This window comes from Aulonocara sp. 'chitande type north' Nkhata Bay, linkage group LG23 (genome assembly GCF_057382095.1).
Source record: "Aulonocara sp. 'chitande type north' Nkhata Bay isolate Kocher_YH1m ecotype deep benthic linkage group LG23, A_spYH_male_GT1.1, whole genome shotgun sequence".
Classification (NCBI taxonomy): domain Eukaryota; kingdom Metazoa; phylum Chordata; class Actinopteri; order Cichliformes; family Cichlidae; genus Aulonocara; species Aulonocara sp. 'chitande type north' Nkhata Bay.
Genome location: NC_141365.1, coordinates 43573228 through 43598071, shown reverse-complemented (window position 1 = coordinate 43598071; position 24844 = coordinate 43573228). Strand labels below are relative to the sequence as shown.

Sequence of the window (24844 nt, the reverse complement as noted above, 5' to 3'; positions counted from 1 at the left end):
CATTTTTTATTATTATGTATGTATTTATTATGTACCAGCTCAGGTAGTATAAAGAAAAATGACGTGTAACCAGATGGTTTTTTTAGTAACTTTTTTTATTGCTCAAACACAAGAAACATGCTTTGAAAAACAAAATTGCTGGGCAGCACACAGCCCTGGAGTGCTGCTAAAAACAAAGAAAGAAATTAAAAAGTGGCTAACGCGTGTTCAGGTTGTTTACTAAGCTCCAAAAGAAATGACAGAGTCAAAGGTAAAAAGACAAAAAAGCGACAGTCTTCCTCCTGCTGTGACTGACAGAGAAACAGCCCATGTGTGTTCAGTGAAATGTGTGTGATCATGAGACTAGTCATTGACATCGTCCAGACTGTAAAAGTATCACAGAAACACAGTCACCTTTGGCACTGCGTCACAAGCCAGCCATGGCTGATGACAGAATCACTGAACAAGTGGCAGCATGTTACTGTTACGACATGTTAATGCTTTGGACCACAAACTCAAAGCAACACGAGCTTCAGGAATCGTTCGATGTTCTGTGATTACTTTGCAGTTTTAGAGAGATTCAAATTCATTGTTTAGCTACAGGTTAACAGTCTTCACAGCTAAGTTTTGCTTCCACCAAAGAGAAAAAATAATATTACGGGCTTTCCTGAACATACTTAACACTAGTTGTTAGCCGTCTAAGACCAGAATGTCTCTTGCAAAGTGTACAGGTAAATTATTTTCACAATCAACTGCAACATATCTGTTAGTGAGGAGATTACCAGTATACTGGCATCTGGGTTTTCTGGCTCCCTCATTCTTTAGTTCACACTTAACAACTTTGAACTTCTTGTGACTTTTTGTCATTTGAAGTGTTTCATCAAATTTTCCCTCAACACAAATGTTTTTGATCTCACTTGGATTATCAAGGATGAACGTGTTGGTATCTTTACAGCTGTTGTCAACATTGTAGATCTGTTTACTTTTTATAACCTTATCACAATCCTTTGCAGTCATGCTGGTGTCTATGTGTTGTCTTCTAAACTTGCCATAGCGGGTTTCTTCAAGCGTTGAACTCTCAGAGGCAATGAGCAGCAAACAGATAAACAGGATCCTCATTATTACCTGGTGAAGAAAAAACAGAAACAATATTCTGATTGAGAATTTTATCCAGAAAAAGCACAAATTATTGCAACAAATATGTAATAAATTTGAGTCTACATGCTAACTTGTGGTTCCTAAAGTAGAATGGGAAGTGATAGGCTTGTAGCATAAACCTGTTCGCTGGAACGTTCAAGACAGTTTACTACACAGCAAAAAGTAAGACACAAGTAGGCAAAGTTCTTTGTGTTACTCATGCATGAGGGAGGCCTGCCTATGTAGCTGAGATATAATGTACGAATTGTGAACATTCTCAAAACTGTATTGTACATCGGTTATGTTTTTTTATTGTGTGAACTTAATTTTTGTGGAACTAAGGTTCCGTGTGTCATTGTTGAAGTGGGACATTAATCAGTGTAACGCCACCTGCGGCCACGTTGCGGGTGTGGGGTTTCCTAGCCAGAGCTGTACGGACTCCACACTGGTGAGGCACGCTTTCTGTAGCTCTTCTCCCTGTACTAAATTATCCATCTAAATTCGGTGTATTTGTCTTTGTTAAGTATTGGCTCCTATGGTTAAAAGCTCTCAAAGTGTTTTCAATCGCTTTGAGTGAGAAAAATGATATTTGGAACTGTGCTTTATCTGTTATATCATCCGTTTATGTGGAACTGACTTGTGTTAAACAGGGTGAGGAGAAGCCTGCTGCCGCTGTGTGACACTGATTTCGCTGCTACACTTTGTCTTATAGGTATGTGTAAATATGTAGTTTTCGTTTTATGTGTGTAATGAGCTCATGTCCCGAGGCTGCGCTCTGAATAGTATCTCCAGCCATGTTGGGAAGAGTTAAAAAGTTGTTTGAATATGTATTATGTAATTGACCTATTTCAATGGGAATTTGAATGTTATACGTTATTGTTAGTGATTTCATAATTGTCTCTGTTTTGCCCCACTGTAATATTTGATTTTGAAATGGCGGTTGTGAAAATTGTTATTTTGATAAGTTGTATTTTCTTTTATATGATGCAAGCAGAGCTGTACGGACTCCACACTGGGTGAGGAGAAGCCTGCTGCCGCTGTGTGACACTGATTTCGCTGCTACACTTTGTCTTATAGAAATAAACCCAGTTTTCAGCCAGTCCGTGTCTGTCGTCACAACGCAGTCGACCATTTCACATCTGCTACATAAAAGTGGTGCCGTGACCCGGATGCATCTGATCAGCTGCTGCCGATCGCTGAGGTTGAGCTGAACACTTCTGACACCTGTAATATAAGTAAAATTATTCTGTGGGTCAGCAAAAAATTTCCAGTGTTCTGTTAGCAGGCATTTCTCCCAGTTACACCTGTTAGAGTCTAACTGAGCCGTGTTTACTTGTGTTGTATTTTTCTGAGTGATAGGTATTTTTGTATTCCTTTTGTTTCCGATCCTCTTTGTAGTTATTGCTAACCTCCTGTAAGCAACATGGCTGGTAGGGGCAAAGACTCCTTTAACCTTTTCACGCCAGTCGCTGGGAGAGGTTGGAGACTGTCTGGGGCAGATGAAGTGAGAGACAGGTCTATAATGTCGCGTGATGAGCCAGCAGAGTCCGATGACATTATTCGAAATAAAGCTCATGAGCGCCAGTCCTCAACCCCTGCTTTGAGCGACGACAGCACACACAAAGAGCTACGTGAGCTCATTGGTGAATTGGGAACCCAGATAGGTGAATCAATCGCTAGCCGGTTACTATCCAGTCAAGTCCCACTTGCTCCAAACCAGACAGCTCCAGCCGAGTCCCCCAAAGTTAAGAGCCCTGACACCACTCTCGACCTCTCCAAAGTGAACTTAGTGGTCCGACAAGATATCAAAGACCCACCTATGTACAGAGGTGATGATGCAGATAAGTACTCTGTTCATGAGTGGATAGACATGATGGAAGTGTACTTAGAGAAGAGAGGGTTGTCTAGAGCCGTGCAGGTGGATGAAGTCTTAAACCACCTCCTCGGCAGAGCTAAAAACATTGTTAAGGTGGGTTTGAAAAGTAACTCATATTCTGGTGTAGTGACCAACCCTGAGACCATCTATGCCATACTCAGGCGTTATTTTAGTGATAGTCCTGGCTCCTGTCAACCACTGGCTGACTTCTATGCCACCCAAGCAGTTGCAAAAGAGACCCCAGTAGACTATTGGGTGAGGCTTAATATCGCTGCTGAGGCAGCTGACAAGCATTTACAGCGTCAGGGAGGCAAAATGGAGAACATGGAGGCAGAGATAGCCATGATGTTTATCAGAAATTGTCCTGATCCCAGCCTCGCCTGTGTTTTCAAATGTAAGCCCATCAGTAAATGGACAGTAATGGAGGTTCAGGAAGCCATTGATGAACACCAAAGAGAGTGTCATGCAAAAAAGAAGAGCCTGGGCTCTGCCAGACCACATCCCCTCCTCGTGGCCACTGCGACAACCACAAGCGAGTCGCCTGAGTTCGAACTGAACCATGCCCAAGTAGGTACAGTAAAATGTTCCCAGGACAGCCCGGTTAAGGCTACTGGAGCTGCCGCTTCAGACCCAAGTGCTCTAGACCGCGTGCTCAGTATGCTGGAGAGGGTGTTAGAGCGCTCCAACCAGCCTGTCCACCCCGTAATTAGACCACAGCCTCTAGCCTCAGCCAGGTTCCCTTCGTGCCAGGTTTATGGCAATAGCTCACATTCCACACGCACTCACTGCATGAGAGAGAGGAGATGTCTAGGTTGCCTGGAGGTTGGGCATCAGAGGAAAGACTGCCCCAGAGCAGCTGAGCCCATTACCCAGCAAAATAATCCCGAGGGAAACTAGGGTGCTTGCACTTGAGAGGGGACAGTGTGAGCGAAGAGTGTGAAACCCTCAATCCCAGTGATGACATACAGACTGTATACAAAGAAAGCCTGAAGTGTGCCCCACCTGGTACTGTTGTACTTTCCCCGAATATAGTAAGACTTGATGAGGCAGACAGCCTATTTTACACGAATGCATTGGTGAATGACAAAGTCTCTTTGCAGGCCCTTCTTGATGCAGGTTCCATGGCGTGTACCTTGAGCGAAGAGGCGGAGCGAGAGTTAAAGAGCGCTGGGGTCGCATTGGAATTAAGCGACACTCGTACCGACATTGTGCTAGTGGGCTGTGGTGGAGTTCAGGTTAAACCCAAGAGTATATGCGAGTTGAAGATGGAAGTGTATGATTGTACGTTCAGAGTGCCTGCCCTAGTGGTCCCCGGTCAGAAAGATCAGTTGATTTTAGGGACAAATGTTATCAAACACCTCCTCAGACACTTCAGGCTGTCCCCCCATTTCTGGCAAGTCCTGAGCAAACCCGAATCAGCAGAAGCGCCTGAAATAGTGCAGTTTCTGAATATGCTGTCTGGCATTAACCGGTGGAGGGGTGACAAAATGCCAGATGTCATTGGCACTGTCAAACTAGCTCAGGCAGTGACTCTACTCCCCAAGCAAGAGCACCTTGTATGGGGCAGACTGCCAGCGTCATCACCCCTTTCTGAGGGCAGCGCCATTCTGGTTGAACCACCAAAATCGCAAACTCATAAAAAAGGTGTCATTGTCTGTAGAACTGTGGTTTCTATGAGTGGCGATAGGTGGGTCCCTGTTCGAATCCTGAATACATGTGATAAGCCTATCACATTGAGACGAAACGCTAAGGTAGCAGATGCTTCCGCTTGTGTAGCTGTTGAAGATCTCGAAGTGGCTTCTGACCAAAACCCAAGTGAGACCCTTAGGGTCCAGAGCCAGACAGTGTGTAGCGACGCACAGAGTAGCCCTCCCTCCTGCCCTAGCCTGCGTGACAGCTTGCAGAAGATGGGGTTGGAGGACCTAGACCTCGACTCTTGTGAAGTCTCAGACCACTGGAAGGCTCAGGTACTGCAACTGATCCACAGGTATGAGGATGTCTTTTCCAAGGGTAAGCTGGACTGTGGACTGGCAAAGGATTTTGTCCATCGCATCCATCTGTCTGACGACAGGCCGTTCAGACTTCCCTATCGGCGCGTCCCTCCAGGGCAGTACCACAAGTTGCGACAGGTGCTCACAGAGATGGAGGAGCGAGAGCTGATCCGCAAATCCAACAGTGAGTGGGCGTCCCCACTGGTACTGGTGTGGAAGAAGAATGGAGATCTCAGAATATGCGTGGACTACCGCTGGTTGAACGCACGCACAGTCAAGGATGCCCATCCCTTGCCCCACCAGTCAGACTGTCTGGCAGCCCTGGGAGGTAACGCAATTTTCAGTGCCATGGATCTCACCTCTGGCTTCTACAATATTGAGATGGCAGAGGAGGACAAAAAGCTAACGGCCTTCACAACACCAATGGGGCTCTACGAGTTTAACAGACTCCCCCAAGGCCTGTGCAACAGTCCGGCGAGCTTCATGCGTCTCATGATGGGCATATTTGGCGACCAGAATTTCCTAACCCTGCTGTGCTACCTGGACGACCTGCTTGTTTATGCACCCAATGAAGCAGAGGCTCTCAGGAGGTTGGAGATTGTGTTTAGCAGACTACGTGCCCATGGACTGAAGCTGGCCCACAAAAAATGTCATCTGCTCCGAAGGAGTGTGAGATTTCTGGGCCATGTTGTGACTGAAGGCGGGGTTTCGACCGATCCTGACAAGGTTAAGGCGATCACCGCTATCTCAGAGGCTGATCTCATGATGGAGGATGGGGTTACGCCATCCCAGAAGAAGATAAAGTCGTTTCTGGGTATGGTAATGTATTACCAACACTTCATACAGGACTGTTCTAAGATTGCCAGACCCCTTTTTACCCTGACTGCCGCTCCTAAAGGAAAGAAAGTAAATGCCCGAGGTGCTGCTTCTTTCCGGAGGCTCAGCCCAAGTGATTGGAAGAAGGAGCATGTTGACTCGTTTGAACACTTGAAGGCTGCACTCCTTGACTCCGTTGTGCTTGCTCACCCTGATTTCAACAAACCATTTATCTTGTCGACAGACGCTTCACAGGACGGCTTGGGTGCTGTGCTGTCACAAGTCCAAGAGGGCGAGAGTAAAGCACGTCCCGTTGCATTTGCCAGCAAGGCCCTCGCCCGTGCACAGAGAAACTATCCCGCCCATCGCCTTGAGTTTCTGGCGCTAAAGTGGTCTGTCTGTGACAAATTCAGCCACTGGTTGAAGGGGCATAGCTTTACCGTCTGGACAGACAATAACCCCCTAACATATATTCTCACGAAGCCCAAGCTTGATGCATGTGAACAGAGGTGGGTGTCAAAGCTGTCCCCCTACAACTTCAGCATCAAGTACATTCCTGGCAGTAAAAATGTCGTTGCAGATGCACTGAGCAGGCAGCCATTCGTTCACAACCGTGTTAGTCAGAGACTCATGACTGAACCCTATGCAACCCTGTTAGAGGAGTCGCAACAGGTCAAAGAAATCTCGGTTCAGGATGCATTCAGGCTCAGTGCCAGCCACCAAAGTGTTGAGTGTTTGGCCCCTGCAGAGAGCCTGGGGTGTTGTTCCCTGACTAACGATGAAGTTTCCGCAGTCTTCACAGGCCACGCTGAGTGGGACCAAGGCTCAAAACAGAGAGCAATCTCCTGGTTGACTCAAGGGCTAGATCGGCTTCCCTCACTGGGCCAGAACACCTTGTCTGCCTTCTCGCTCCAGGAGCTACAGGAGGAGCAGAGAGCAGATGTAACACTGTCTCAAGTCATTCCGTTCGTCGTACATCACGAAGAGAAAGAGCTCACTTGTCGCACAGAGCGCAAAAGACGATGAAACAGTGGGAAAAGTTGAAAGTGTTGGATGGTATCCTGTACAGAGTGAGCAAAGACCCGCTCACTGGCAAAAAGCGCCATCCACATTAATCAGTCAAGTCCTGTCAGGTGTCCATGATGATGCTGGCCATCAGGGCCAAAGCAGAACTCTGTACCTAGCCAGGCAGAGATTTTTCTGGATCAACATGGAGCATGACATTCGCGAGCATGTCAAGTGCTGTAAACGTTGTGTCGTCAGCAAGACACTCGAGCCTGAGGGGAGGGCCCCTCTTGAAAGCATTAAAACTACCGGTCCTCTTGAGCTCGTCTGCATAGACTTCTGGTCCGCAGAGGATCACAGGGGCAAGAGTGTGGATGTTCTAGTAGTGACTGACCATTTCACCAAGCTGGCCCATGCTTTCCAGTGCTCAGGTCAGACGGCAAAACAAGTTGCGCGCCAGTTGTGGGACAGATATTTCTGTGTCTATGGCTTCCCTCAAAGGATCCATTCAGACCAGGGCGCCAATTTTGAGAGTGAGTTGATCCAAGAGCCGCTGCAAGTGGCCGGGGTGCAGAAGTCAAGAACAACACCTTACCACCCTATGGGTAACGGTCACACCGAAAGGTTTAACAGGACCTTGGGAAATATGATCAGAGCCCTACCTCCGAGGGAGAAGCACAAATGGCCTCAGATGTTGCAGACACTGACCTTTGTCTACAACTGCACCGCTCATGAGTCCACTGGTTACGCACCGTTCTTCCTAATGTACGGGCGTGTCCCCAGGTTACCAGTGGATGTCATGTTTCACAATGTTGCAAGGGACAATGATGTAACAGACTATGACAGTTATGTAAAAAGGATGAGAGATGACCTCAGAGAAGCACTCGCATTGGCCCAGACTAACACCGGAGCTAGTCAGCAGCGTCAAGCAGACCTGTACAACAAAAAGCAGAAAGGTGTTGACATTGAGGAAGGAGATCGTGTCCTTTTGGCAAACAAGGGCGAACGGGGTCGTAGGAAGTTAGCTGATAGGTGGGAGTCGACCATCTACACTGTGATCTCCAAGAACCCCACATGCCACACGTATTGCATCAGGAACGTCAAGAGTGGACAGGAGAAAGTTGTCCATAGGAACTTGCTTTTGCAGGCTAATTTCCTGCCCATTGAGTCCGAGGGCGAACTAGAGATGTCTTTTGCCAGTGAATCAGAACTCGGCCAGGAGCAGAGTCAATCTGATGGAGAATCCCCTGTCGCTGATCCTGAGGACGATCGTACTGAACGCACAGCCCGTTGGGTGGCTCAGATGACGGATGACTGTGTCCCGGCTCCTAGAGGACCCCAAGAGTGTGACAGTATTGGAGACGGTGTCTGTGCGCAGTTGGATGATGAGGAGCATCAGGACAGTGACAGTGCCAGTAGTGAAGTAGCTGCTTACCCTGAAGTAGATGATGACAACAACAGCAGGGCTTGCACTACCCCAGTTGAGGAGGGAACACTACCAAGTATCAGTTACCCTGAAAGTCAGCCAGTCAGCGAGGTTGGGAGCCTCGTGAAACATGGTGGTGTACCCCCAAGTAATGCAGCAGGCCAGATCAGGACGAGAGTGGGTCGAATAGTGAAGCCTGTGAATAGGCTAATCCAGACTATGAAGCGAAGAAACCTACAAACAGGCAATGTAGTGAGCAGCTTTGCCAAGAACTTGTTTCTGTGAGGGCTACTTGTTTTATATGTTGGGTGATTTTCATGTCAGATGTTAACACCTATTTTGAGATTGTCTTCAGCTCAGAGTACTATTCATCATATAGTAGCTGTCACCGTGTTGTTTGTTCAGGATAGTGTATAAGGCACTTTCTCTTGCGAGTAAACATTAGGGGGTCTGGCCAACTTTCTTCTGTTTACTTTCCCCATGAGTTGGGAACCATATTTGTTGCACGTATCACCGGGTAGTGAATTTCCAGATCACTGACAGTTACGAATTGTTATATGCGACGCTCAGTTGCTCACCCTTACCTAACGGGTTTTGAGAAGTTCAGGGGGGAGTATGTAGCTGAGATATAATGTACGAATTGTGAACATTCTCAAAACTGTATTGTACATCGGTTATGTTTTTTTATTGTGTGAACTTAATTTTTGTGGAACTAAGGTTCCGTGTGTCATTGTTGAAGTGGGGCATTAATCAGTGTAACGCCACCTGCGGCCACGTTGCAGGTGTGGGGTTTCCTAGCCAGAGCTGTACGGACTCCACACTGGTGAGGCACGCTTTCTGTAGCTCTTCTCCCTGTACTAAATTATCCATCTAAATTCGGTGTATTTGTCTTTGTTAAGTATTGGCTCCTATGGTTAAAAGCTCTCAAAGTGTTTTCAATCGCTTTGAGTGAGAAAAATGATATTTGGAACTGTGCTTTATCTGTTATATCATCCGTTTATGTGGAACTGACTTGTGTTAAACAGGGTGAGGAGAAGCCTGCTGCCGCTGTGTGACACTGATTTCGCTGCTACACTTTGTCTTATAGGTATGTGTAAATATGTAGTTTTCGTTTTATGTGTGTAATGAGCTCATGTCCCGAGGCTGCGCTCTGAATAGTATCTCCAGCCATGTTGGGAAGAGTTAAAAAGTTGTTTGAATATGTATTATGTAATTGACCTATTTCAATGGGAATTTGAATGTTATACGTTATTGTTAGTGATTTCATAATTATCTCTGTTTTGCCCCACTGTAATATTTGATTTTGAAGTGGCGGTTGTGAAAATTGTTATTTTGATAAGTTGTATTTTCTTTTATATGATGCAAGCAGAGCTGTACGGACTCCACACTGGGTGAGGAGAAGCCTGCTGCCGCTGTGTGACACTGATTTCGCTGCTACACTTTGTCTTATAGAAATAAACCCAGTTTCCAGCCAGTCCGTGTCTGTCGTCACAACGCAGTCGACCATTTCACATCTGCTACACCTGGAGCCAAGTGTCGTTCCACCCGCTTGACCTCCGTCAGACTCTCAGCCAGGTTCCCCATAGCACTCCTTTTATTGTGGTTACATGAATATGCATAGGGTCATTAACATATGAGGTTTCATATAGGTATACATGTGGACAAAGAATAAATTGTCTGTGTGTGTGTGTGTATGTGTGTGTGTGGGGTCAAGATGTGACCCTGTGAAGACTCCCCAAAGCTGGTGCCAGGAGTCAAGCGGTCCATCTGAACAAAAGGCTCTTACACTCATACAGATATACGTGTGTTTGCTATACCATATATCAGCAAGAGAAGATACGACCTCTCCTAGGAGGTGTGTGACCTATGCCAGAACCCTCTGAAGAGGAGTGAACGCACCCCCCTCTTCATGCTACACAGAGTTGTTACAGACCTCCTAGGATGAGACATTCTTTCAATCTACAAATGAATATATACTTCTAAGCATATATAAATATATATTTCTAAGCATAAATGACAATCCAACAATACAAATCTAACAGGAAGCAGAGGCTTCAACTATCACCCAGCCCTCTCCTGTTGAGCCTGCTCCTATTCTGGCTTCAAGCCCAGCAAGAAGCGTCGGATCAGCTGCTGAATGATTGCTTAGTTACTTTGCTTTTGTCTTTGGGTGCTCAGGGACTTCTCATACACTCCTTCCCCTTCATTCATATTCTACTGTTACATACACTATGTTGCCAAAAGATTCTGTTCCTCTGCTTTCACACACACATATAAACTTGAATTACATCCTATTTTTAATCCATATGATGTCGACCTCCCTGTAAATGCTTTCCACAGCGTTTAGGAGTGTATGGGGAATTTATGAGGTCAGCCACTGATCTCACACATTAACTTGCAGTCTCTGCTCTATTTATGAGCAGTTCTGTCAGGTTGAGATCAGGACTCTGTGCAGGCCAAACTCGCTCATCCATGTCTTTATGGATCTTGTTTTGTGCACTGGTGTGCAGTGACATTGGAACAGGAAGGGGCCATCCCCAAACTGTTCCCACAGACTATGGAGCATGAACGTATCATAAGTGTTTTGGTGTGTAGAAGCATTAAGAGTATCTTTTACTGGAACTAAGGGGCCGAGTCTTAAATTGCTGTTGAATCTAAATGTCTTATAGTGAGACACATTAGAATTTTGATTTTGTCTTTTCACAAACTGATCGCCAGCCAGAAATCTTTACATCACACAATGAAACAATTTGCAAGAACTTAAACGTCGACTCGGACATGAAATCATCATAAATGTAAACGCTGGAAGCTTTCCTCACATCTCCTCGTGTATTGTGGCTTGGTCTGTAATAACAAATCTGCACTGCACATCTGAAAACGAATAAAACTCAACTCAAGAACCTCACGACCTTTGCTGCACTAAAAGGCATCCAGCATGAGATTACCTTATTTTTGCTTCACTGATGAGTGAATGAGTGGTTGTTGGTTGGTTGGTTGGTTGGTTGGTTGGTTGGTTGGTTAACCTGCAGCGGTTCAGGCACAAGTGGGTCGTGTGGAGCAGCAGGTGAAAGGCTCTGAAGCTGGCGAAAGATTACAATAAATCAAATACATGACTGAATAGGCAACATCTGATAGTCAGTGTGAATGAAAATGAAAGATTATCTAACATAAAGACTGGTCTCAAACTGTACATGCATGTAGCTTATGCAGGATTTGTGTGCTCACAGAACCCAGATAATGTCAGCATGTTTTTAAGCCCGTGTCTGGATTGTAAAAGTAGGTAAAGTGTGGCAGGAGCGAGGGTTGTTATACTTCCTTGGAGGTGTAGAACATGAGCCTGTTGAGAATTAAATATTTTTATTGCACAAACAAAACATTCTTACCAAATGAGGAGCGAAGACTCGAGATGAGCAGAGTGTAGCTGAGACACGCTGTTACGTTCAAGTCAGTCAAACTGGAACAAAGAACACTTGGTTCTTGTCACTTTCATTTTTATACATTTCAGCAGCACCGCCTTATGTAATCATTTAAATTATCACCTACATCACCAGTGCACCAGTTCTAAGAAAATGTACCACTTCTCTGTTTGTGTTTCAGAAACTTAATGCAACATGACCACAGCATCACGCAAATGTAGTTTGTCACTCATAGCTGGCTTTTCTACTGTTTTACGAAAAAAAAAGTTTTCTTGCATATTTGCAGGCCAAACAATCAGGTTGAACGATCAGGCTTGACGCCTCCATTTCTACCTGTTCGTGTTTCCAAAGTAGAATCACTGTGGCGATCGCTTTAAAGGCTGCATGGCTTTCATTGTTACATTGTGTTCATACCTAAATACTAAGAGAAAGTTCATATGTGTGTCCTCATTAGGACCGAGATTTGTGTTGGTGTGTGGGACTGTTTCCTAAGGTTTATACTGTTACTGGTTATAATGTGACAATGTGTTTCAGCTATTTTACAGAGTAACACAAAAGTAGAATAAAATAGAATAATCCTTTAATTGTCCCACAAGGGGAAATTTGGTTGTAACAGCAGCCAAAAAGACAAATATACAAACAAACAGGACACAGGACACAGAACAGAAACATACACAATTTTTCTTACATATTTACATTAAGGACAATGGTTACTATAAACAGAGAGTACTGTACAGTTATTAAATTAAATAAAAATAATTACAGGTAAGAGGCAAACCAGGTTGTAGTGCGAATTGGTTAATTAACTAACTTATTGCAGTTACAGCATTGATGTAAACATCTATGTTTGTTGGGAGCAGTTCTGATTGTACAGTCTGACAGCTGCAGGGAGGAAGGACCTGCGGAAACGCTCCTTCATGCATCTAGGATGCAGCAGTCTGTCACTGAAGGAGCTCTGCAGTTCAGCAACATCTACATGCATGGGGTGGGAGACTCTGTCCATCAGAGATGTTATTTTGGCCAGAGTCCTTCTGTCTCCCACCACCTGCACTGGGTCCAGGGTGCATCCCAGAACAGAGCTGGCCTTCCTGATGAGTTTATCCAACCTCTTCCTCTCAGCTGCCGATAAACTGCTGCTCCAACATACCACACTGTAAAAAATGACAGATGTAATGAGTAAATAATGCATTGCAATACTTTTAAGAACACTGTTCTGTGTAATGCATTACTTTTTTGACTAGGTTCATGTTTCCCCAGTATTGAACTCTATAAGAACGGGCGATGCCTCCAACATGCACAAACATTTGACCCACAGCATGCAATTCATCTGCATGAATGTAATGCCTTTAATATGCTGCTTAGAGATGGTTGTAGATCTCAACGTGGAGCCAGTTACAACCCAATAAGAATCAATAAGAGAATCATATTGATAAGTGATATTGAGAATGCCATCCCTACCTGCTTGTGTGTCACCCTACTTGCTCATAGGGGTTCATATAATTGTTGGGTCTTCTGTTGTCCTTGTATTACTGTAGGGTTTTATCGTACATTATAAAGCACATTTGTGATTTGGTTCTATAAAAATAAAGTTTAATTAAAAATAATATTTTTTCCGCTGTGCCTTGGCTCAGCCGGTTTCTCTTTTTGGTAATAACCTCTCCATCTCTGGAGAAAAACCCTTTCACGTGGTACTAAGTAGGCAGGGGTTTAAGGGTATCCCACAGAAAGCCTGTAAAGATTTGGATAGATGCACCTCTGCTTAGATTATATAGATTAGGTGTTGTTGTACCCCAGTTGCTTGGCACACACACAAAAAGAGGTGAAAAAGGTGAATCTCCAACATGAGCAGAAGAATTTTGCAGGGATCCAATAGCACATACAGTGGTCCCTCACTGTTTCGCTGATTTTTTCTTTTTTGTTGCATTTTTTATTTATTTTTTTAAGTGCATTGTATTCTGCGTCCTGACTGGCTGTAGACAATTAGACCATTGTCAATCAATCTCGTGTTGTGTCTCCTGTACAGTACAGAATGCGTTCAGCTGGTCAAATTTACATAAAGCTTCGATCGCTAGCAGTGTGACTCTGACGTGCTGTACTGTATGTTTGTAAGTTTTCTCCCCAACAAACACAACAATGTCGACAAAACATCGTCACCGGCGGGTGCCTTTGGTTTCCTTCTATAACACTGGACTTATTTTTCTACAAGACTTTGAGAGTGTTCAAACAAGAGAGAAAAGTGTGAAAATGTTCATGCCTGCCTGGGAAAAGTGTATAAAGTGTGTAGTGAGGGGTTTTACAGCCTTAAAACATCTATAATAATTGTAAAAAATAAAGTTGGCTACTTCATGGATTTCATCTATCAGTGACTCCTGCGATAAACCAGGGACCACTGTATATGGTCATTAATCACACCAGCACTCAAACCACTTTCTGAAACAGCAAGACTCTAATAATTTTCTTATCAGAGACATTACTCACTCTTAAATAAGCAAGCCTTGATACGTGCTTCATAAAAAACGTACTGGATTTCTCCACAAATGTTCAGTATGTCCCATCATTATTTATTTTCCTGTGTGCAGATCCCGTGGAGAAAACAATGTTGTGGTGAGCTGTTCAGGATTAATTCTAAAGTGTGTGAAGTGTGAAGTGGTTTGGATCTGTCAATGCCCTGTGGAATATCGCTCGCTATCATAATGAACAATAAGCTCATTTTTAACTTTGTTTCTTGAAAGGATATATTTTGCAAACTCTTGAGTCATGAGTTCTGTAGCTGCGTCTTTGGCTCAGTGAATTTGAATATCTTACTTTCACAGCTGTCTGTTGCTTATCTCTGCTCAGATATAGCGTTCTCATTTCTGGTTTTTTAATCAGTATAAAATGGTTTGTAAGGAACTTACAAAGCAGTTTCACCACTGAGCACCATATATGGTTAGTCTTTCTTTTACAGGCATTTATCAGAAATGCATCATCACTACCAGTATGAAGACAATGACTGCAGCGCTATTTGATCAGAATATGTTGTCTTTATATTGCTTGTTTTATGCTAGCATCTTCTTGCAATTGGGGCCTTCATTTGTTTCTCTATTTGGCTCCAGGAAGGAAACTATAAAATACTACAAGGTCAAATATCAACCATGGCTTTCGCTCTAGCATCCACATCACATAGACTATCTAGTCTTTTTATGCGGTACATGATCCCAGTTGTAGCAGAGTAACAAGCACGTTACACATTTTAAGATTACTTTGATGCTTTTTTTTCTGATTTTGAAGTTTTCTCAGGTGTATGTTCAGGACAATTACTGGAAGCCACATTTCCTTACCCTTACCTCTAATGAATCTCTGTAGCCAATAAAGGCCCAAATACAGCTGCCCTCAGTTCTTATAACATACCAACAGTTTGTCATGGCCTGAGGCATCTCATAGTAACGTGAAAGGTATCTTTCCGCATCCTTATGAGATGCTCCAGATTCCCATTTGAAAACAACCGAACGCTGCTCGCAGCAGTAACACACACTTGGAGCAGAGGCTCCTAACATTAACTCTATCCATAACTTTAACCTTAACCCTATCAGGTCTTGTTTTACAAAGCGATTCATGATCAGAACAATAAACACATTTACACATACCGATGATTTGTCACATAGCATCGTTACCTGTTGGGATGAGAAAATTCCCACCTAGATTGAGTGAGATGAAATAGAAATCGGCTCTCCTCTAACTGACTTTATAGAAATAATTACATCAGCTGCATTTATAACTGTTATTAAATAACAGCAGCACACGAGAACTAAAGTGTAATCCCAGCACATTTCGCTTCGCTTGCACTGATTCTTTAGAGATGACGACCGTGGTGGGTAATTAAGGGCAAACAATATACAAGTCGCGTGAAAAATGGAGGCTGCATTACCTTTCCAAAGCTTCCTTTCCCGATGGCCCGCAGTATCTGGAAGTGGTCAAAGTTTACTGTGGAGAAAATGAGAAGCAGTTAGTGAGAACGTGTCAGTTTGAGCTGAGCTATAAAACAGGGAACATGACATGTACAGCACTGTGCAAAAGTCTTGAGCCATCCCTCATTTGCTTCCAGGGATCCGGACTTCCCTGTAATCTTTAAAGTGGTATTAAGGAATAGCTCTCCAGGCTTTTTAAAGTGTTTCTGATTTTTAATCCAGGGCTTGTATTTGACCACTTTTTGTCTGTTAAGACCCTTCACACTAATCTCTGAAACATTCAAACATAAACAGACACCTAAGTCACGGAAAGGACCAGAAAACTTAACAAAGAACCAATTTTAAATTGTATCTGTACACATTTACCTGCAGCCTACTGCAAAAAAACAAAACCCCACATCATTTGTTCTCACTTCTTTAGTTGAAGAATGCAGTTAATAACACCGTTAACACAGACTGACCTGGCAAAACACGAAAAAATAAGGGGGTGGTTCAAGACTTTTGATCGGTACTGTATGACAAATGCAAATGTGCACTTCACAATGTATCGCTGCACTTCGGCAGTACTGTGAAGATTAAATGTTTTTTCCTTCCCGATGCATGTGAAAGGTTAAGACTTACATCTCCAAATGTACTGGAACTGATTTGAACCAGAGGACTCAGCCACACTGTTACTATGTACTGCATAAACACGTTTACCGATGAAGGTAAATCAGACGCTGTCCTGACTGTGTGGCTAAATTTTGTGCTGAAAGCATCAAATCAATTGAATATGATTAACTTGCTATGAGAGGTTTTTACTCCAAGTGTGACTTTTTCTGGCTTCATACACCTTTCAGGGTCAAATTCAAGCACTTTGTAAGCACGTTTAATGTCCATTTTCAACATTTTCCAGCACATTACCATAAAAAGGATGCATATTTCACTTCGCATCACATGAGTAAGACCACGTGAAAGGCCAAATGAATAAGTCTTCTCATCAGATATTGATGCTTCTTTCTTATGTGACACAAAAAACAGGAGGAGACAGATCTTTGCTTGTGTTGTTTTTTAAGTTCATTCATTCAAAACTAACTGTAAGACGCTTAACTACATTGCAGTCTGTGTTATTGTTGTAGACCTAATTATCACCTTTAAAGTGTTTGTGCTAATAACATCATGTAGAGTAAGACAGGCATAGAGAACAGCACTGACTGGGAGAGGCTTTGAACACATGACATACTCAGATCAATTCAACACTTTAGACTTTAAAAATGCACAAGCGTCTTTCAAAAACCCATTTATTTAATCTATCATCATTGATATTATTATGTACAGTTAGAATGTACTGTTCATCTCCCTTAAATAAACAGGCAGCCTTAAAGTGTGAAATAGTCACTTGTCTACTGTCTCAGTGGCTGATAGTGCCCCACAGGCCTCAATGTCAGCTCGAAGCCATTATGTTTCAATTGTTTAATGATAAACAGATTTTGAATGAAAGCGAGGAAACTTCGCTAGCACAAAAAAGTGCCTATTCTTTCTTCCCATATGGTTCAGTCATATTACCGTCATTTCCCCCTAAGCTGTTCCCAAAGACACCAGGTTAATACTTGAAAAGGCTGCAGCAATACACAAAAATATCATCAATATTCTGTTTACTTGGTGACAACGTCGCTTTTAGCCTTCAATCAGAAAGCCTGACGTTGGCTAGTTAAGCATCGGGCTAACGTTTAACGCTTTCACTTGAGGGAAGTAACTCGTATTACTGCTACTGCTGTGTAATCTTGGTTCAATTCACAGCATATTCTACAAGTTACCCTGCAATAACTAACTGTTAGAATAGCGCCACCGTATTGTATCGCACTGAGTGCACTTCAATCCTTTATCCCGCGAGTTTGCTAGCTAGCAAAATAATAATACCAATTTTAAACAAATAACATGTGTAACGTACACACTCGAGAAAATTATTTACTAGTACTTACGCAAACTCCCCCGTTGTGAAAACGTACAAATCCTTCTTGTATTTTTCGTTTTCCAGCAAACACTCATTAAAACGGCCTCCAGGCACATTAGCGCACTCACCCCCGACTGATCAGGGAGGGGGTGGGGGGTCACACATTGAAACAGACTAACGTGCAGAGGTACAGCCCAGGCAGACAAATGTTGCTTTTAGACTTTGCGACTCGTTTTATTTCTCTATCTGATAAGAAAACTATTCAATCAGATAGTTCTTTGTGGTGAATGAAATACGGTTACAGTTTCAAGAAGTTTTAAGCACCAAATCCGAAATCCAAGCACTGCAATATTAAAATCCAATTCAATTTCTTGTTTGCTCCGAAATCTACGACATGACTATATACAGAAAAGCTTGACATGGTATGCAAAAAAAAATTCCGAAGACAATACAAATACAAATACATGAACAAAAAATGTTTTAACTGTCAGTTATGTCATTTTAAAATTTTCCAAAACTAACATTTTCTTTGATTGACTGATATTAAATTGATTAGGGTCAAGTTTAGTGTGAACAATATTACACAAACAAGCACGTGTGCGCATGCGCACATATTAGAATCCCTTCCATCGCTTCTCATATGTGCGCATGCGCACATATTAGAATCGCTTCGATCGCTTCTCATATGTGCGCATGCGCACATATTAGAATCGCTTCGATCGCTTCTCATATGTGCGCATGCGCACATATTAGAATCGCTTCGATCGCTTGTGACGTGATAACTTTGCTTTGATCCTTTCTGACGTCATAACTTTGCTTTGATCCAAAACCTATAAATAGAAGCGCTCACCTGTTACTTTATGCTTAACGGACGTTGACCTGCAGCAACTAAAACCCTTTTGAGAAGTTTTGAGAGCAATTTACGAGAGAAACCAAAACAAGTTCAGTTTTGTTTCTCACCAATTCACAGCGCAAACAGACACATTACACCATGTCAGCCAACCCATCCTTCGGCTCAGATGAGCTTGGAATATCTAAAGGGACCATTTTGGGAGATCACCACATGGTGGAGGCTTTCCTTGGAGAAGGAAGCTTTGGTGTTGTAACCAGATGTCGCGATACAAAAAACAACAAAACTGTTGCTGTTAAAGTCAACAAGAGCGACCCTGAAATTCTGCTCCAGGCAAAACTGGAAATTTTCATCCTGGAGCAGCTACGACGCTTGGATCCAGACAGGTGCAACATTGTGGAATGGAACGGCTATTTCCTCGATGGAGAGCGCATTTGCCTGAATTTTGAACTCCTCGACCAAAGCCTGTCAGACTACATAGGGGACCGGAATAACCGAGGTCTCCCAATGAGAGAAATCAGGCCAATTTTGCATCAGCTTGCAAATGCTCTATTCCACCTGGGTTCTGTGGGAATAGTGCATGCTGACCTCAAACCTGTCAACATCATGGTTGTGAACCGCAGTGAGTCTCAAGTCAGAGTCAAACTTATAGACTTTGGCATCGCATGTAACACCTCTGCAGTGATTCCTGGTGACTGTGTGGGGACAATTGGTTATTGTGCACCTGAGATTATGCTTGGCACTCCATATGATGAAGCAATTGACATGTGGTCTCTAGGGCTGGTAGCTGTGGAGCTTGCTACAGGGGTGCCTCTCTATCCTGGGGAAGACGATTATGACGTTTTGAAATTCATAATTGAAACCCAGGGTCAGCTACCAGATCATCTCCTAGAGTCTGGCTTGTACACTGACAGCTATTTCATCGAGGATAACCACAAGGAACAGCGCTGGACATTTAAGACCCCAGAACAATTTCAATATGAGACAGATTATCGATCCAAGGAAACTCGATCGATAAAACTTAAGTGTTTCGATGACCTCGAACAACTGCTGAAAGTTAGGCGAGGACCGGAAAATGGCCAATCATTATTTGTAAGGCTAATCAAAGAAATGTTGGCCTTGGATGCAAATCAGCGCATAACACCCTCGGAGGTTCTGAAGCATCCCTTTTTCCACCCTGGCCTCTCAAGGACAACCCCCTGCACTGACATGAATAGTACAGGGGGAGAACTCCTTGTGCTCTCTCAGCAGCCTTCAAGCTGGAAAAGTCATGGATCGCAAAAATTCAGCTGCAGTTTCCAAAACTCAGTTGAATTTCCTCAAAAAGGAGACATCAACACCTCAGCCAACCCATCTGCCTCTGAAGATGATCTTCAAATAACGGAAGGGACCATTTTAGGAGATCACCACGTGGTAGAGGCTTTCCTTGGAGAAGGAGGCTTTGGTTTGGTAACCAGATGTCGCGATACAAAAAACAACAAAACCGTTGCTATTAAAGTCAACAAGAGCGACCCTGAAATTCTGCTCCAGGCAAAACTGGAAATTTTCATCCTGGAGCAGCTACGACGCTTGGATCCAGACAGGTGCAACATTGTGGAATGGAACGACTATTTCCTCGATGGACAGCGCATTTGCTTGAATTTCGAATTGCTTGACCAAAGCCTGTGGGACTACATTGGGGACCGGAATAACCGAGGTCTCCCAATGAGAGAACTCAGGCCAATTTTGCATCAGCTTGCAAATGCTCTGTTCCACCTGGGTTCTGTGGGAATAGTGCATGCTGACCTCAAACCTGGAAACATCATGGTGCTGAACCACAGTGAGTCTCCCGTCAAAGTCAAACTCATAGACTTTGGCCTCGCATGTCCTGCTTCTGCAATGATTCCTGGTGACCGTGTGGGGACAATTGGTTATTGTGCACCTGAGGTTATGCTTGGCATTCCATACGACGAAGCAATCGACATGTGGTCTCTGGGGCTGGTAGCTGTGGAGCTTGCTACAGGGGTGCCTCTCTATCCTGGGGAAGACGATTATGATGTTTTAAAATTCATAATTGAAACCCAGGGTCAGCTACCAGATCATCTCCTAGAGTCTGGCTTGTACACTGACTGCTACTTCATCGAGGATAACTACAACAAACAGCGCTGGACATTTAAGACCCAAGAACAATTTCAATACGAGACACATTATCGATCAAAGGAAACTCGATATATAAAACTTAAGTGTCTCGATGACCTCGAAAAACTGCTGAAAGTTAGGCGAGGACCGGAAAATGGCCAAACATTATTTGTAAGGCTAATCAAAGAAATGTTGGCCTTGGATGCAAATCTGCGCATAACACCCTCGGAGGTTCTGAAGCATCCCTTTTTCCACCCTGGCCTCTCAAGGAGAACCCCCTGCACTGACATGAATAGTACAGGGGGACAAAACCTTGTGTTCTCTCAGCAGCAATCATCGTTTGGGTGGCCAGAATTCTAGGGGAGCTAGAAATTCTTGTGGAAAAAAAGCCCAAAACAATAACATCAACAAAAAAAAGCAATGAATGTGGTCTTAAACTTGGGCACAATTTGGCTTGAAATCCATCAACTAATCTCTCAATATTCAAAGCGGAGCAGCAGACAACTTACCATCACATCAGTCCTTCAATCAGACCTACAACAAACGTCTTCAGTCTCTCACCCCAACCGGTCGCAGCAGATGGCCGCCCCGACCTGAGCCTGGTTCTGCCGGAGGTTTCTTCCTGTAAAAAGGGAGTTTTTCCTTCCCACTGTCGCCAAAGTGCTTGCTCATAGGGGGTCATATGATTGTTGGGTTCTCTGTATGTATTATTGTAGGGTCTACCTTACAATAATACATACAGCCTTGAAGTGACTGGTGATGTAATTTGCTGCTGAATCAATTCGGAACTAATTGGAAATCTGGATATTAATTAAATAAACCTGCTTTGAGCATCAATTAATTGTTGTTTGAAATTCTTTATAAATATATAAATATAGTGCCACTCTTCTACTGTTTAAATTGCAACTGTTTAAAACTGACTAATTTATTCATACACTTGAGCATAAACACATGCACAGTAAATGGCCTGTACTTGTACAGCGCTTTACTTAGTCCCCAAGGACCCCAAAGAGCTTTACACTACATTCAGTCATTCACACATTCACACACTGGTGATGGCAGCTACATTGTAGCCACAGCTGCCCTGGGGCGCACTGACAGAGGCGAGGCTGCCGGACACTGGCGCCACCGGGCCCTCTGACCACCACCAGTAGGCAACGGGTGAAGTGTCTTGCCCCGGGACACAACGACCGAGACTGTCGGAGGCGGGGCTCAATCTGGCAACCTTCCAATTACAGGATGAACTGCGAACTCTTGAGCCACGATTGCCCTATATACACATATACTTTACAGTACTAGTCAGTGCTTACATACTAGTTCTTTTCCCTACTTTTTCATGCTTACTGGTACAAATGCCTGTTACTAGAGTTAAATGCTATCAATGTATTCTCACAGTTATGGAACTGTACAAATGCATACAAAATAACGCTCACGTAAACATAACTGTGCACTAGTTTGCCCTTATTGCTGCAGTTTGTTTCAAGTTGTTCTCTCTCTCTCTCTCTCTCTCTCTCTCACTCACACACACACACACACACACACACACACACACACACACACACACTCACTATGTAACGTTTCAGCAAAAAAATACCGCCCCTTCCCCCCACAGTGACACCACCACCACTAGTCTGCACAGCTGACATAAGGCAGCATGGATCCATCCTTTCATGCTATTTATGCCAAATTCTGACCCGACCATCTGCATGTCAGAGCAGAAATCAAGACTCATCAGACCAGGCAACATTTATCCAATCTTCTCATGTCAAATTTTGAGAACTGTAGCTTCAATTTCCTGTTCTTAGCTGACCAAAACGCTCTTCTGCATTCTTTGGTTGCAACAAATGGTTGTATGAGCTACGGTTGCCTTCCTATCAGACATTTTTCTCTGACCGTTGACATCAATAAGGCAGTTTTTCCAAGAGAACTGCCTTTCACTGGATATTTTCTCTTTTTTGTCACCGAAAAGGGTGTCTGTGTTACTTCTTGTCTTATATATATTGTCTCTGTTTTCCTCTGTCCTTTGTCAGAGTGCCTGTTCACCTACCCCCTGTGTCTCCATATTCCCAGTGTTCAAGGTTTCCAAGTGTTTTCCCAGTTTAGGTTGTCATGGTTGGTTCTGTTTGCTACTCAGCCAGAATAAACAGCTCGCTCTTTTTAAAAGTAGGCTCCAGAATGGATGATGGCATGTTCGCATGTCTTTATGCAACACTGAGTGTGCTGAACTAAAGGTAGGCCTAGTTTCATTTTCATGGTCATTATTATCAAGACAATGATTACGCCTTATTCTGATTATTTCTCCCTTTTGGAGGTGTAACGTTTACATGAGGGGTGTAGGAACATTTCCCCCTAAATATTTTTAGATAAACTTTTGCTAAAGTCACAGTTTTTGTCGTATTGATGATGCAGCTAGAATAAGTGCTTTTAAATAAAAGAATAACCATTCAAAGTGCTCAGTGGTGAAACTGTAACTCTTTCAGAGTTTGACAGCTGGACAAGTGATGCCGTATTTAAAGAAACATGAGATGAGTGCAGCATATTATCTGAACAGAGATCATTCAATGAGCAAGAATAAACACTGAAAGAGAAACACTTCACTGTTGATTATCATATGAAGTCTAATGAAAGCTGTTAATCTGTTAATATCCTGTTAATCTGCAAATACAGAACATGCGACTTTAAAGCATCCAGCAAAGTGATAACTGTCCTCTGCCCACTAAGTAGTGACTCTACAAAAGATTATTTTCAATATCATCTTTATATTATATTTAGTTATTCTCCAGCGCAACAATGTAAGGAGCTCTGTGATTGGTTAGGAAAGGACAGACTGGCCACCTGGATTTTTCTTCACTGCACATTGATCCATAGCTTTGCTCTGTAAAGGCTAACAAAGTGCTTTTGCTTTACAAAGACATTCAGCGTCGGTATTCACTCTTTTAAAATGCCACTGAACACTGGAGTGAAATGGAGCCCTGATCCTCAGAGTTTTATTGTTGCTAACATTTCTTATAGATAGCACAGATAGTGCCCCACTGCAGTAATCACTCATGTCTAGATATTCCTGTTAAAACGGAGTTTTTCCTCCCCACTGTTGCATAGCAAACCTAGCAAACACAAACTATTGTATAAAACGATCTAATTTAAACGAACAATCATATTGAAGCTTCAGACAGCCGTCATATGACAGTGAAACACTGCCATCTGCTGGACTCGAATAACAAAGACGCTGCTTTGACGGGTGAGGGAGTTTCAACAAGTCTGCAACGACTCAAGCATCAAACTACAGAACTATTGTAGCGGACATGGTGCTCTAATGACTGCTTCATTAACGCAGGTCAGAAAGGATCAAACATATCAATAAATTGTGAAATACAAAAAATTACTGTTTCACTGCACACACAAACCTTCTCTTATTAGCACAACACTGCCCAGGCCTCAGAGTGTATTCCATATAGACTATTAAACCTTAGCATGTTATTTTAATGTCTTACAGGTAAAACAGCCAAAAAGTAAAGTTAACTGTAATTTAAAATATTCAGCTGCAAAAATGCTTTTAGCAAATAATTTTTTATGACTGCTGCTAAAATTCAATACTAGATTTTTGCTGGTCTGATTAAAAGGTTAAATGTAGAAGTTTTGGGATAATATATTAATACTTCCAAAACAATAAAGTTGTTGTAGAGAATCTATGTTCATTATTGTTGCTCATCATGGAAAGACAAAGACATTACACCCTCCTACTCTCTGCACACAGTGGTCTGAGGGATCTTCCAGGATCGGGGATTTTATTTATTTTGTTCTTTTTCGGTCTTACTGGTTAGTAGGTGGTGATTTTCTACCTGTTGATCTCACATTTGGAACATGATTTGCTCTGGAGCAGATTAGGTTCAAAGCATGAGTTGACCTGGCATTATGTCTTGGATTACAAAAAAATCCCACATTAAATCTTGAAGTTAACCGGATAAGACAGCGTTGTGTTTCACAGTAAAGGCCTCAGAGAGTTGTTGCTAACCAAATTCCATCTTGTATGGCCACTCAGCATCTTATGATGTTTTGTAACCTGCCACTACAAAGAAGCAGTGAAACAGTTTCTGTTTTAGCGCACATACACTGTGTGCTGAACAGTATAAGGGCAATAAAGTGATGGTACAGAAATCTGCATCTGGTCAGAAGGAAAAGCACGCACACTTGGAAGACTTGGCCAGATTTTTACAAAATTATTGGCTGACAGTGGACAGATGAAAGGATGTGGATGGTCACACCCTCGTGCAGTAAAGACGGCGTTCGGTTCATTGAATACACAAAACCAAACACACAAAAGACACAATAAGACAGCTGATCAGTTTGCTT

The 24844-nt window shown here is 43.1% G+C and overlaps 1 protein-coding gene and 1 long non-coding RNA gene across 2 annotated transcripts; one reads left to right on the top strand and one right to left on the bottom strand.

Annotated features, from left to right (window-relative positions):
* Positions 1-975: 975 nt before the first annotated feature.
* On the bottom strand, positions 976-11750 carry LOC147302572 (uncharacterized). The gene is made up of 3 exons (XR_015127369.1): positions 11614-11750; positions 11176-11310; positions 976-1104 (listed from the first exon to the last, which is right to left on the bottom strand). It is a non-coding gene; the product is annotated as an uncharacterized LOC147302572 (long non-coding RNA).
* A 6568-nt stretch (positions 11751-18318) lies between these two features.
* LOC147302571 (uncharacterized) lies at positions 18319-21331 on the top strand. The gene has a single exon (XM_086284699.1). It carries the CDS (start codon positions 18518-18520, stop codon positions 20852-20854), a length of 2337 nt encoding a protein of 778 aa, XP_086140825.1. The 5' UTR covers positions 18319-18517; the 3' UTR covers positions 20855-21331.
* Positions 21332-24844: the final 3513 nt, after the last annotated feature.

What these genes read in the sequence shown, in the direction of transcription:
- LOC147302571 (XM_086284699.1), top strand. Translation starts at nt 18,518, where the DNA reads ATGTCAGCCAACCCATCCTTCGGCTCAGATGAGCTTGGAATATCTAAA.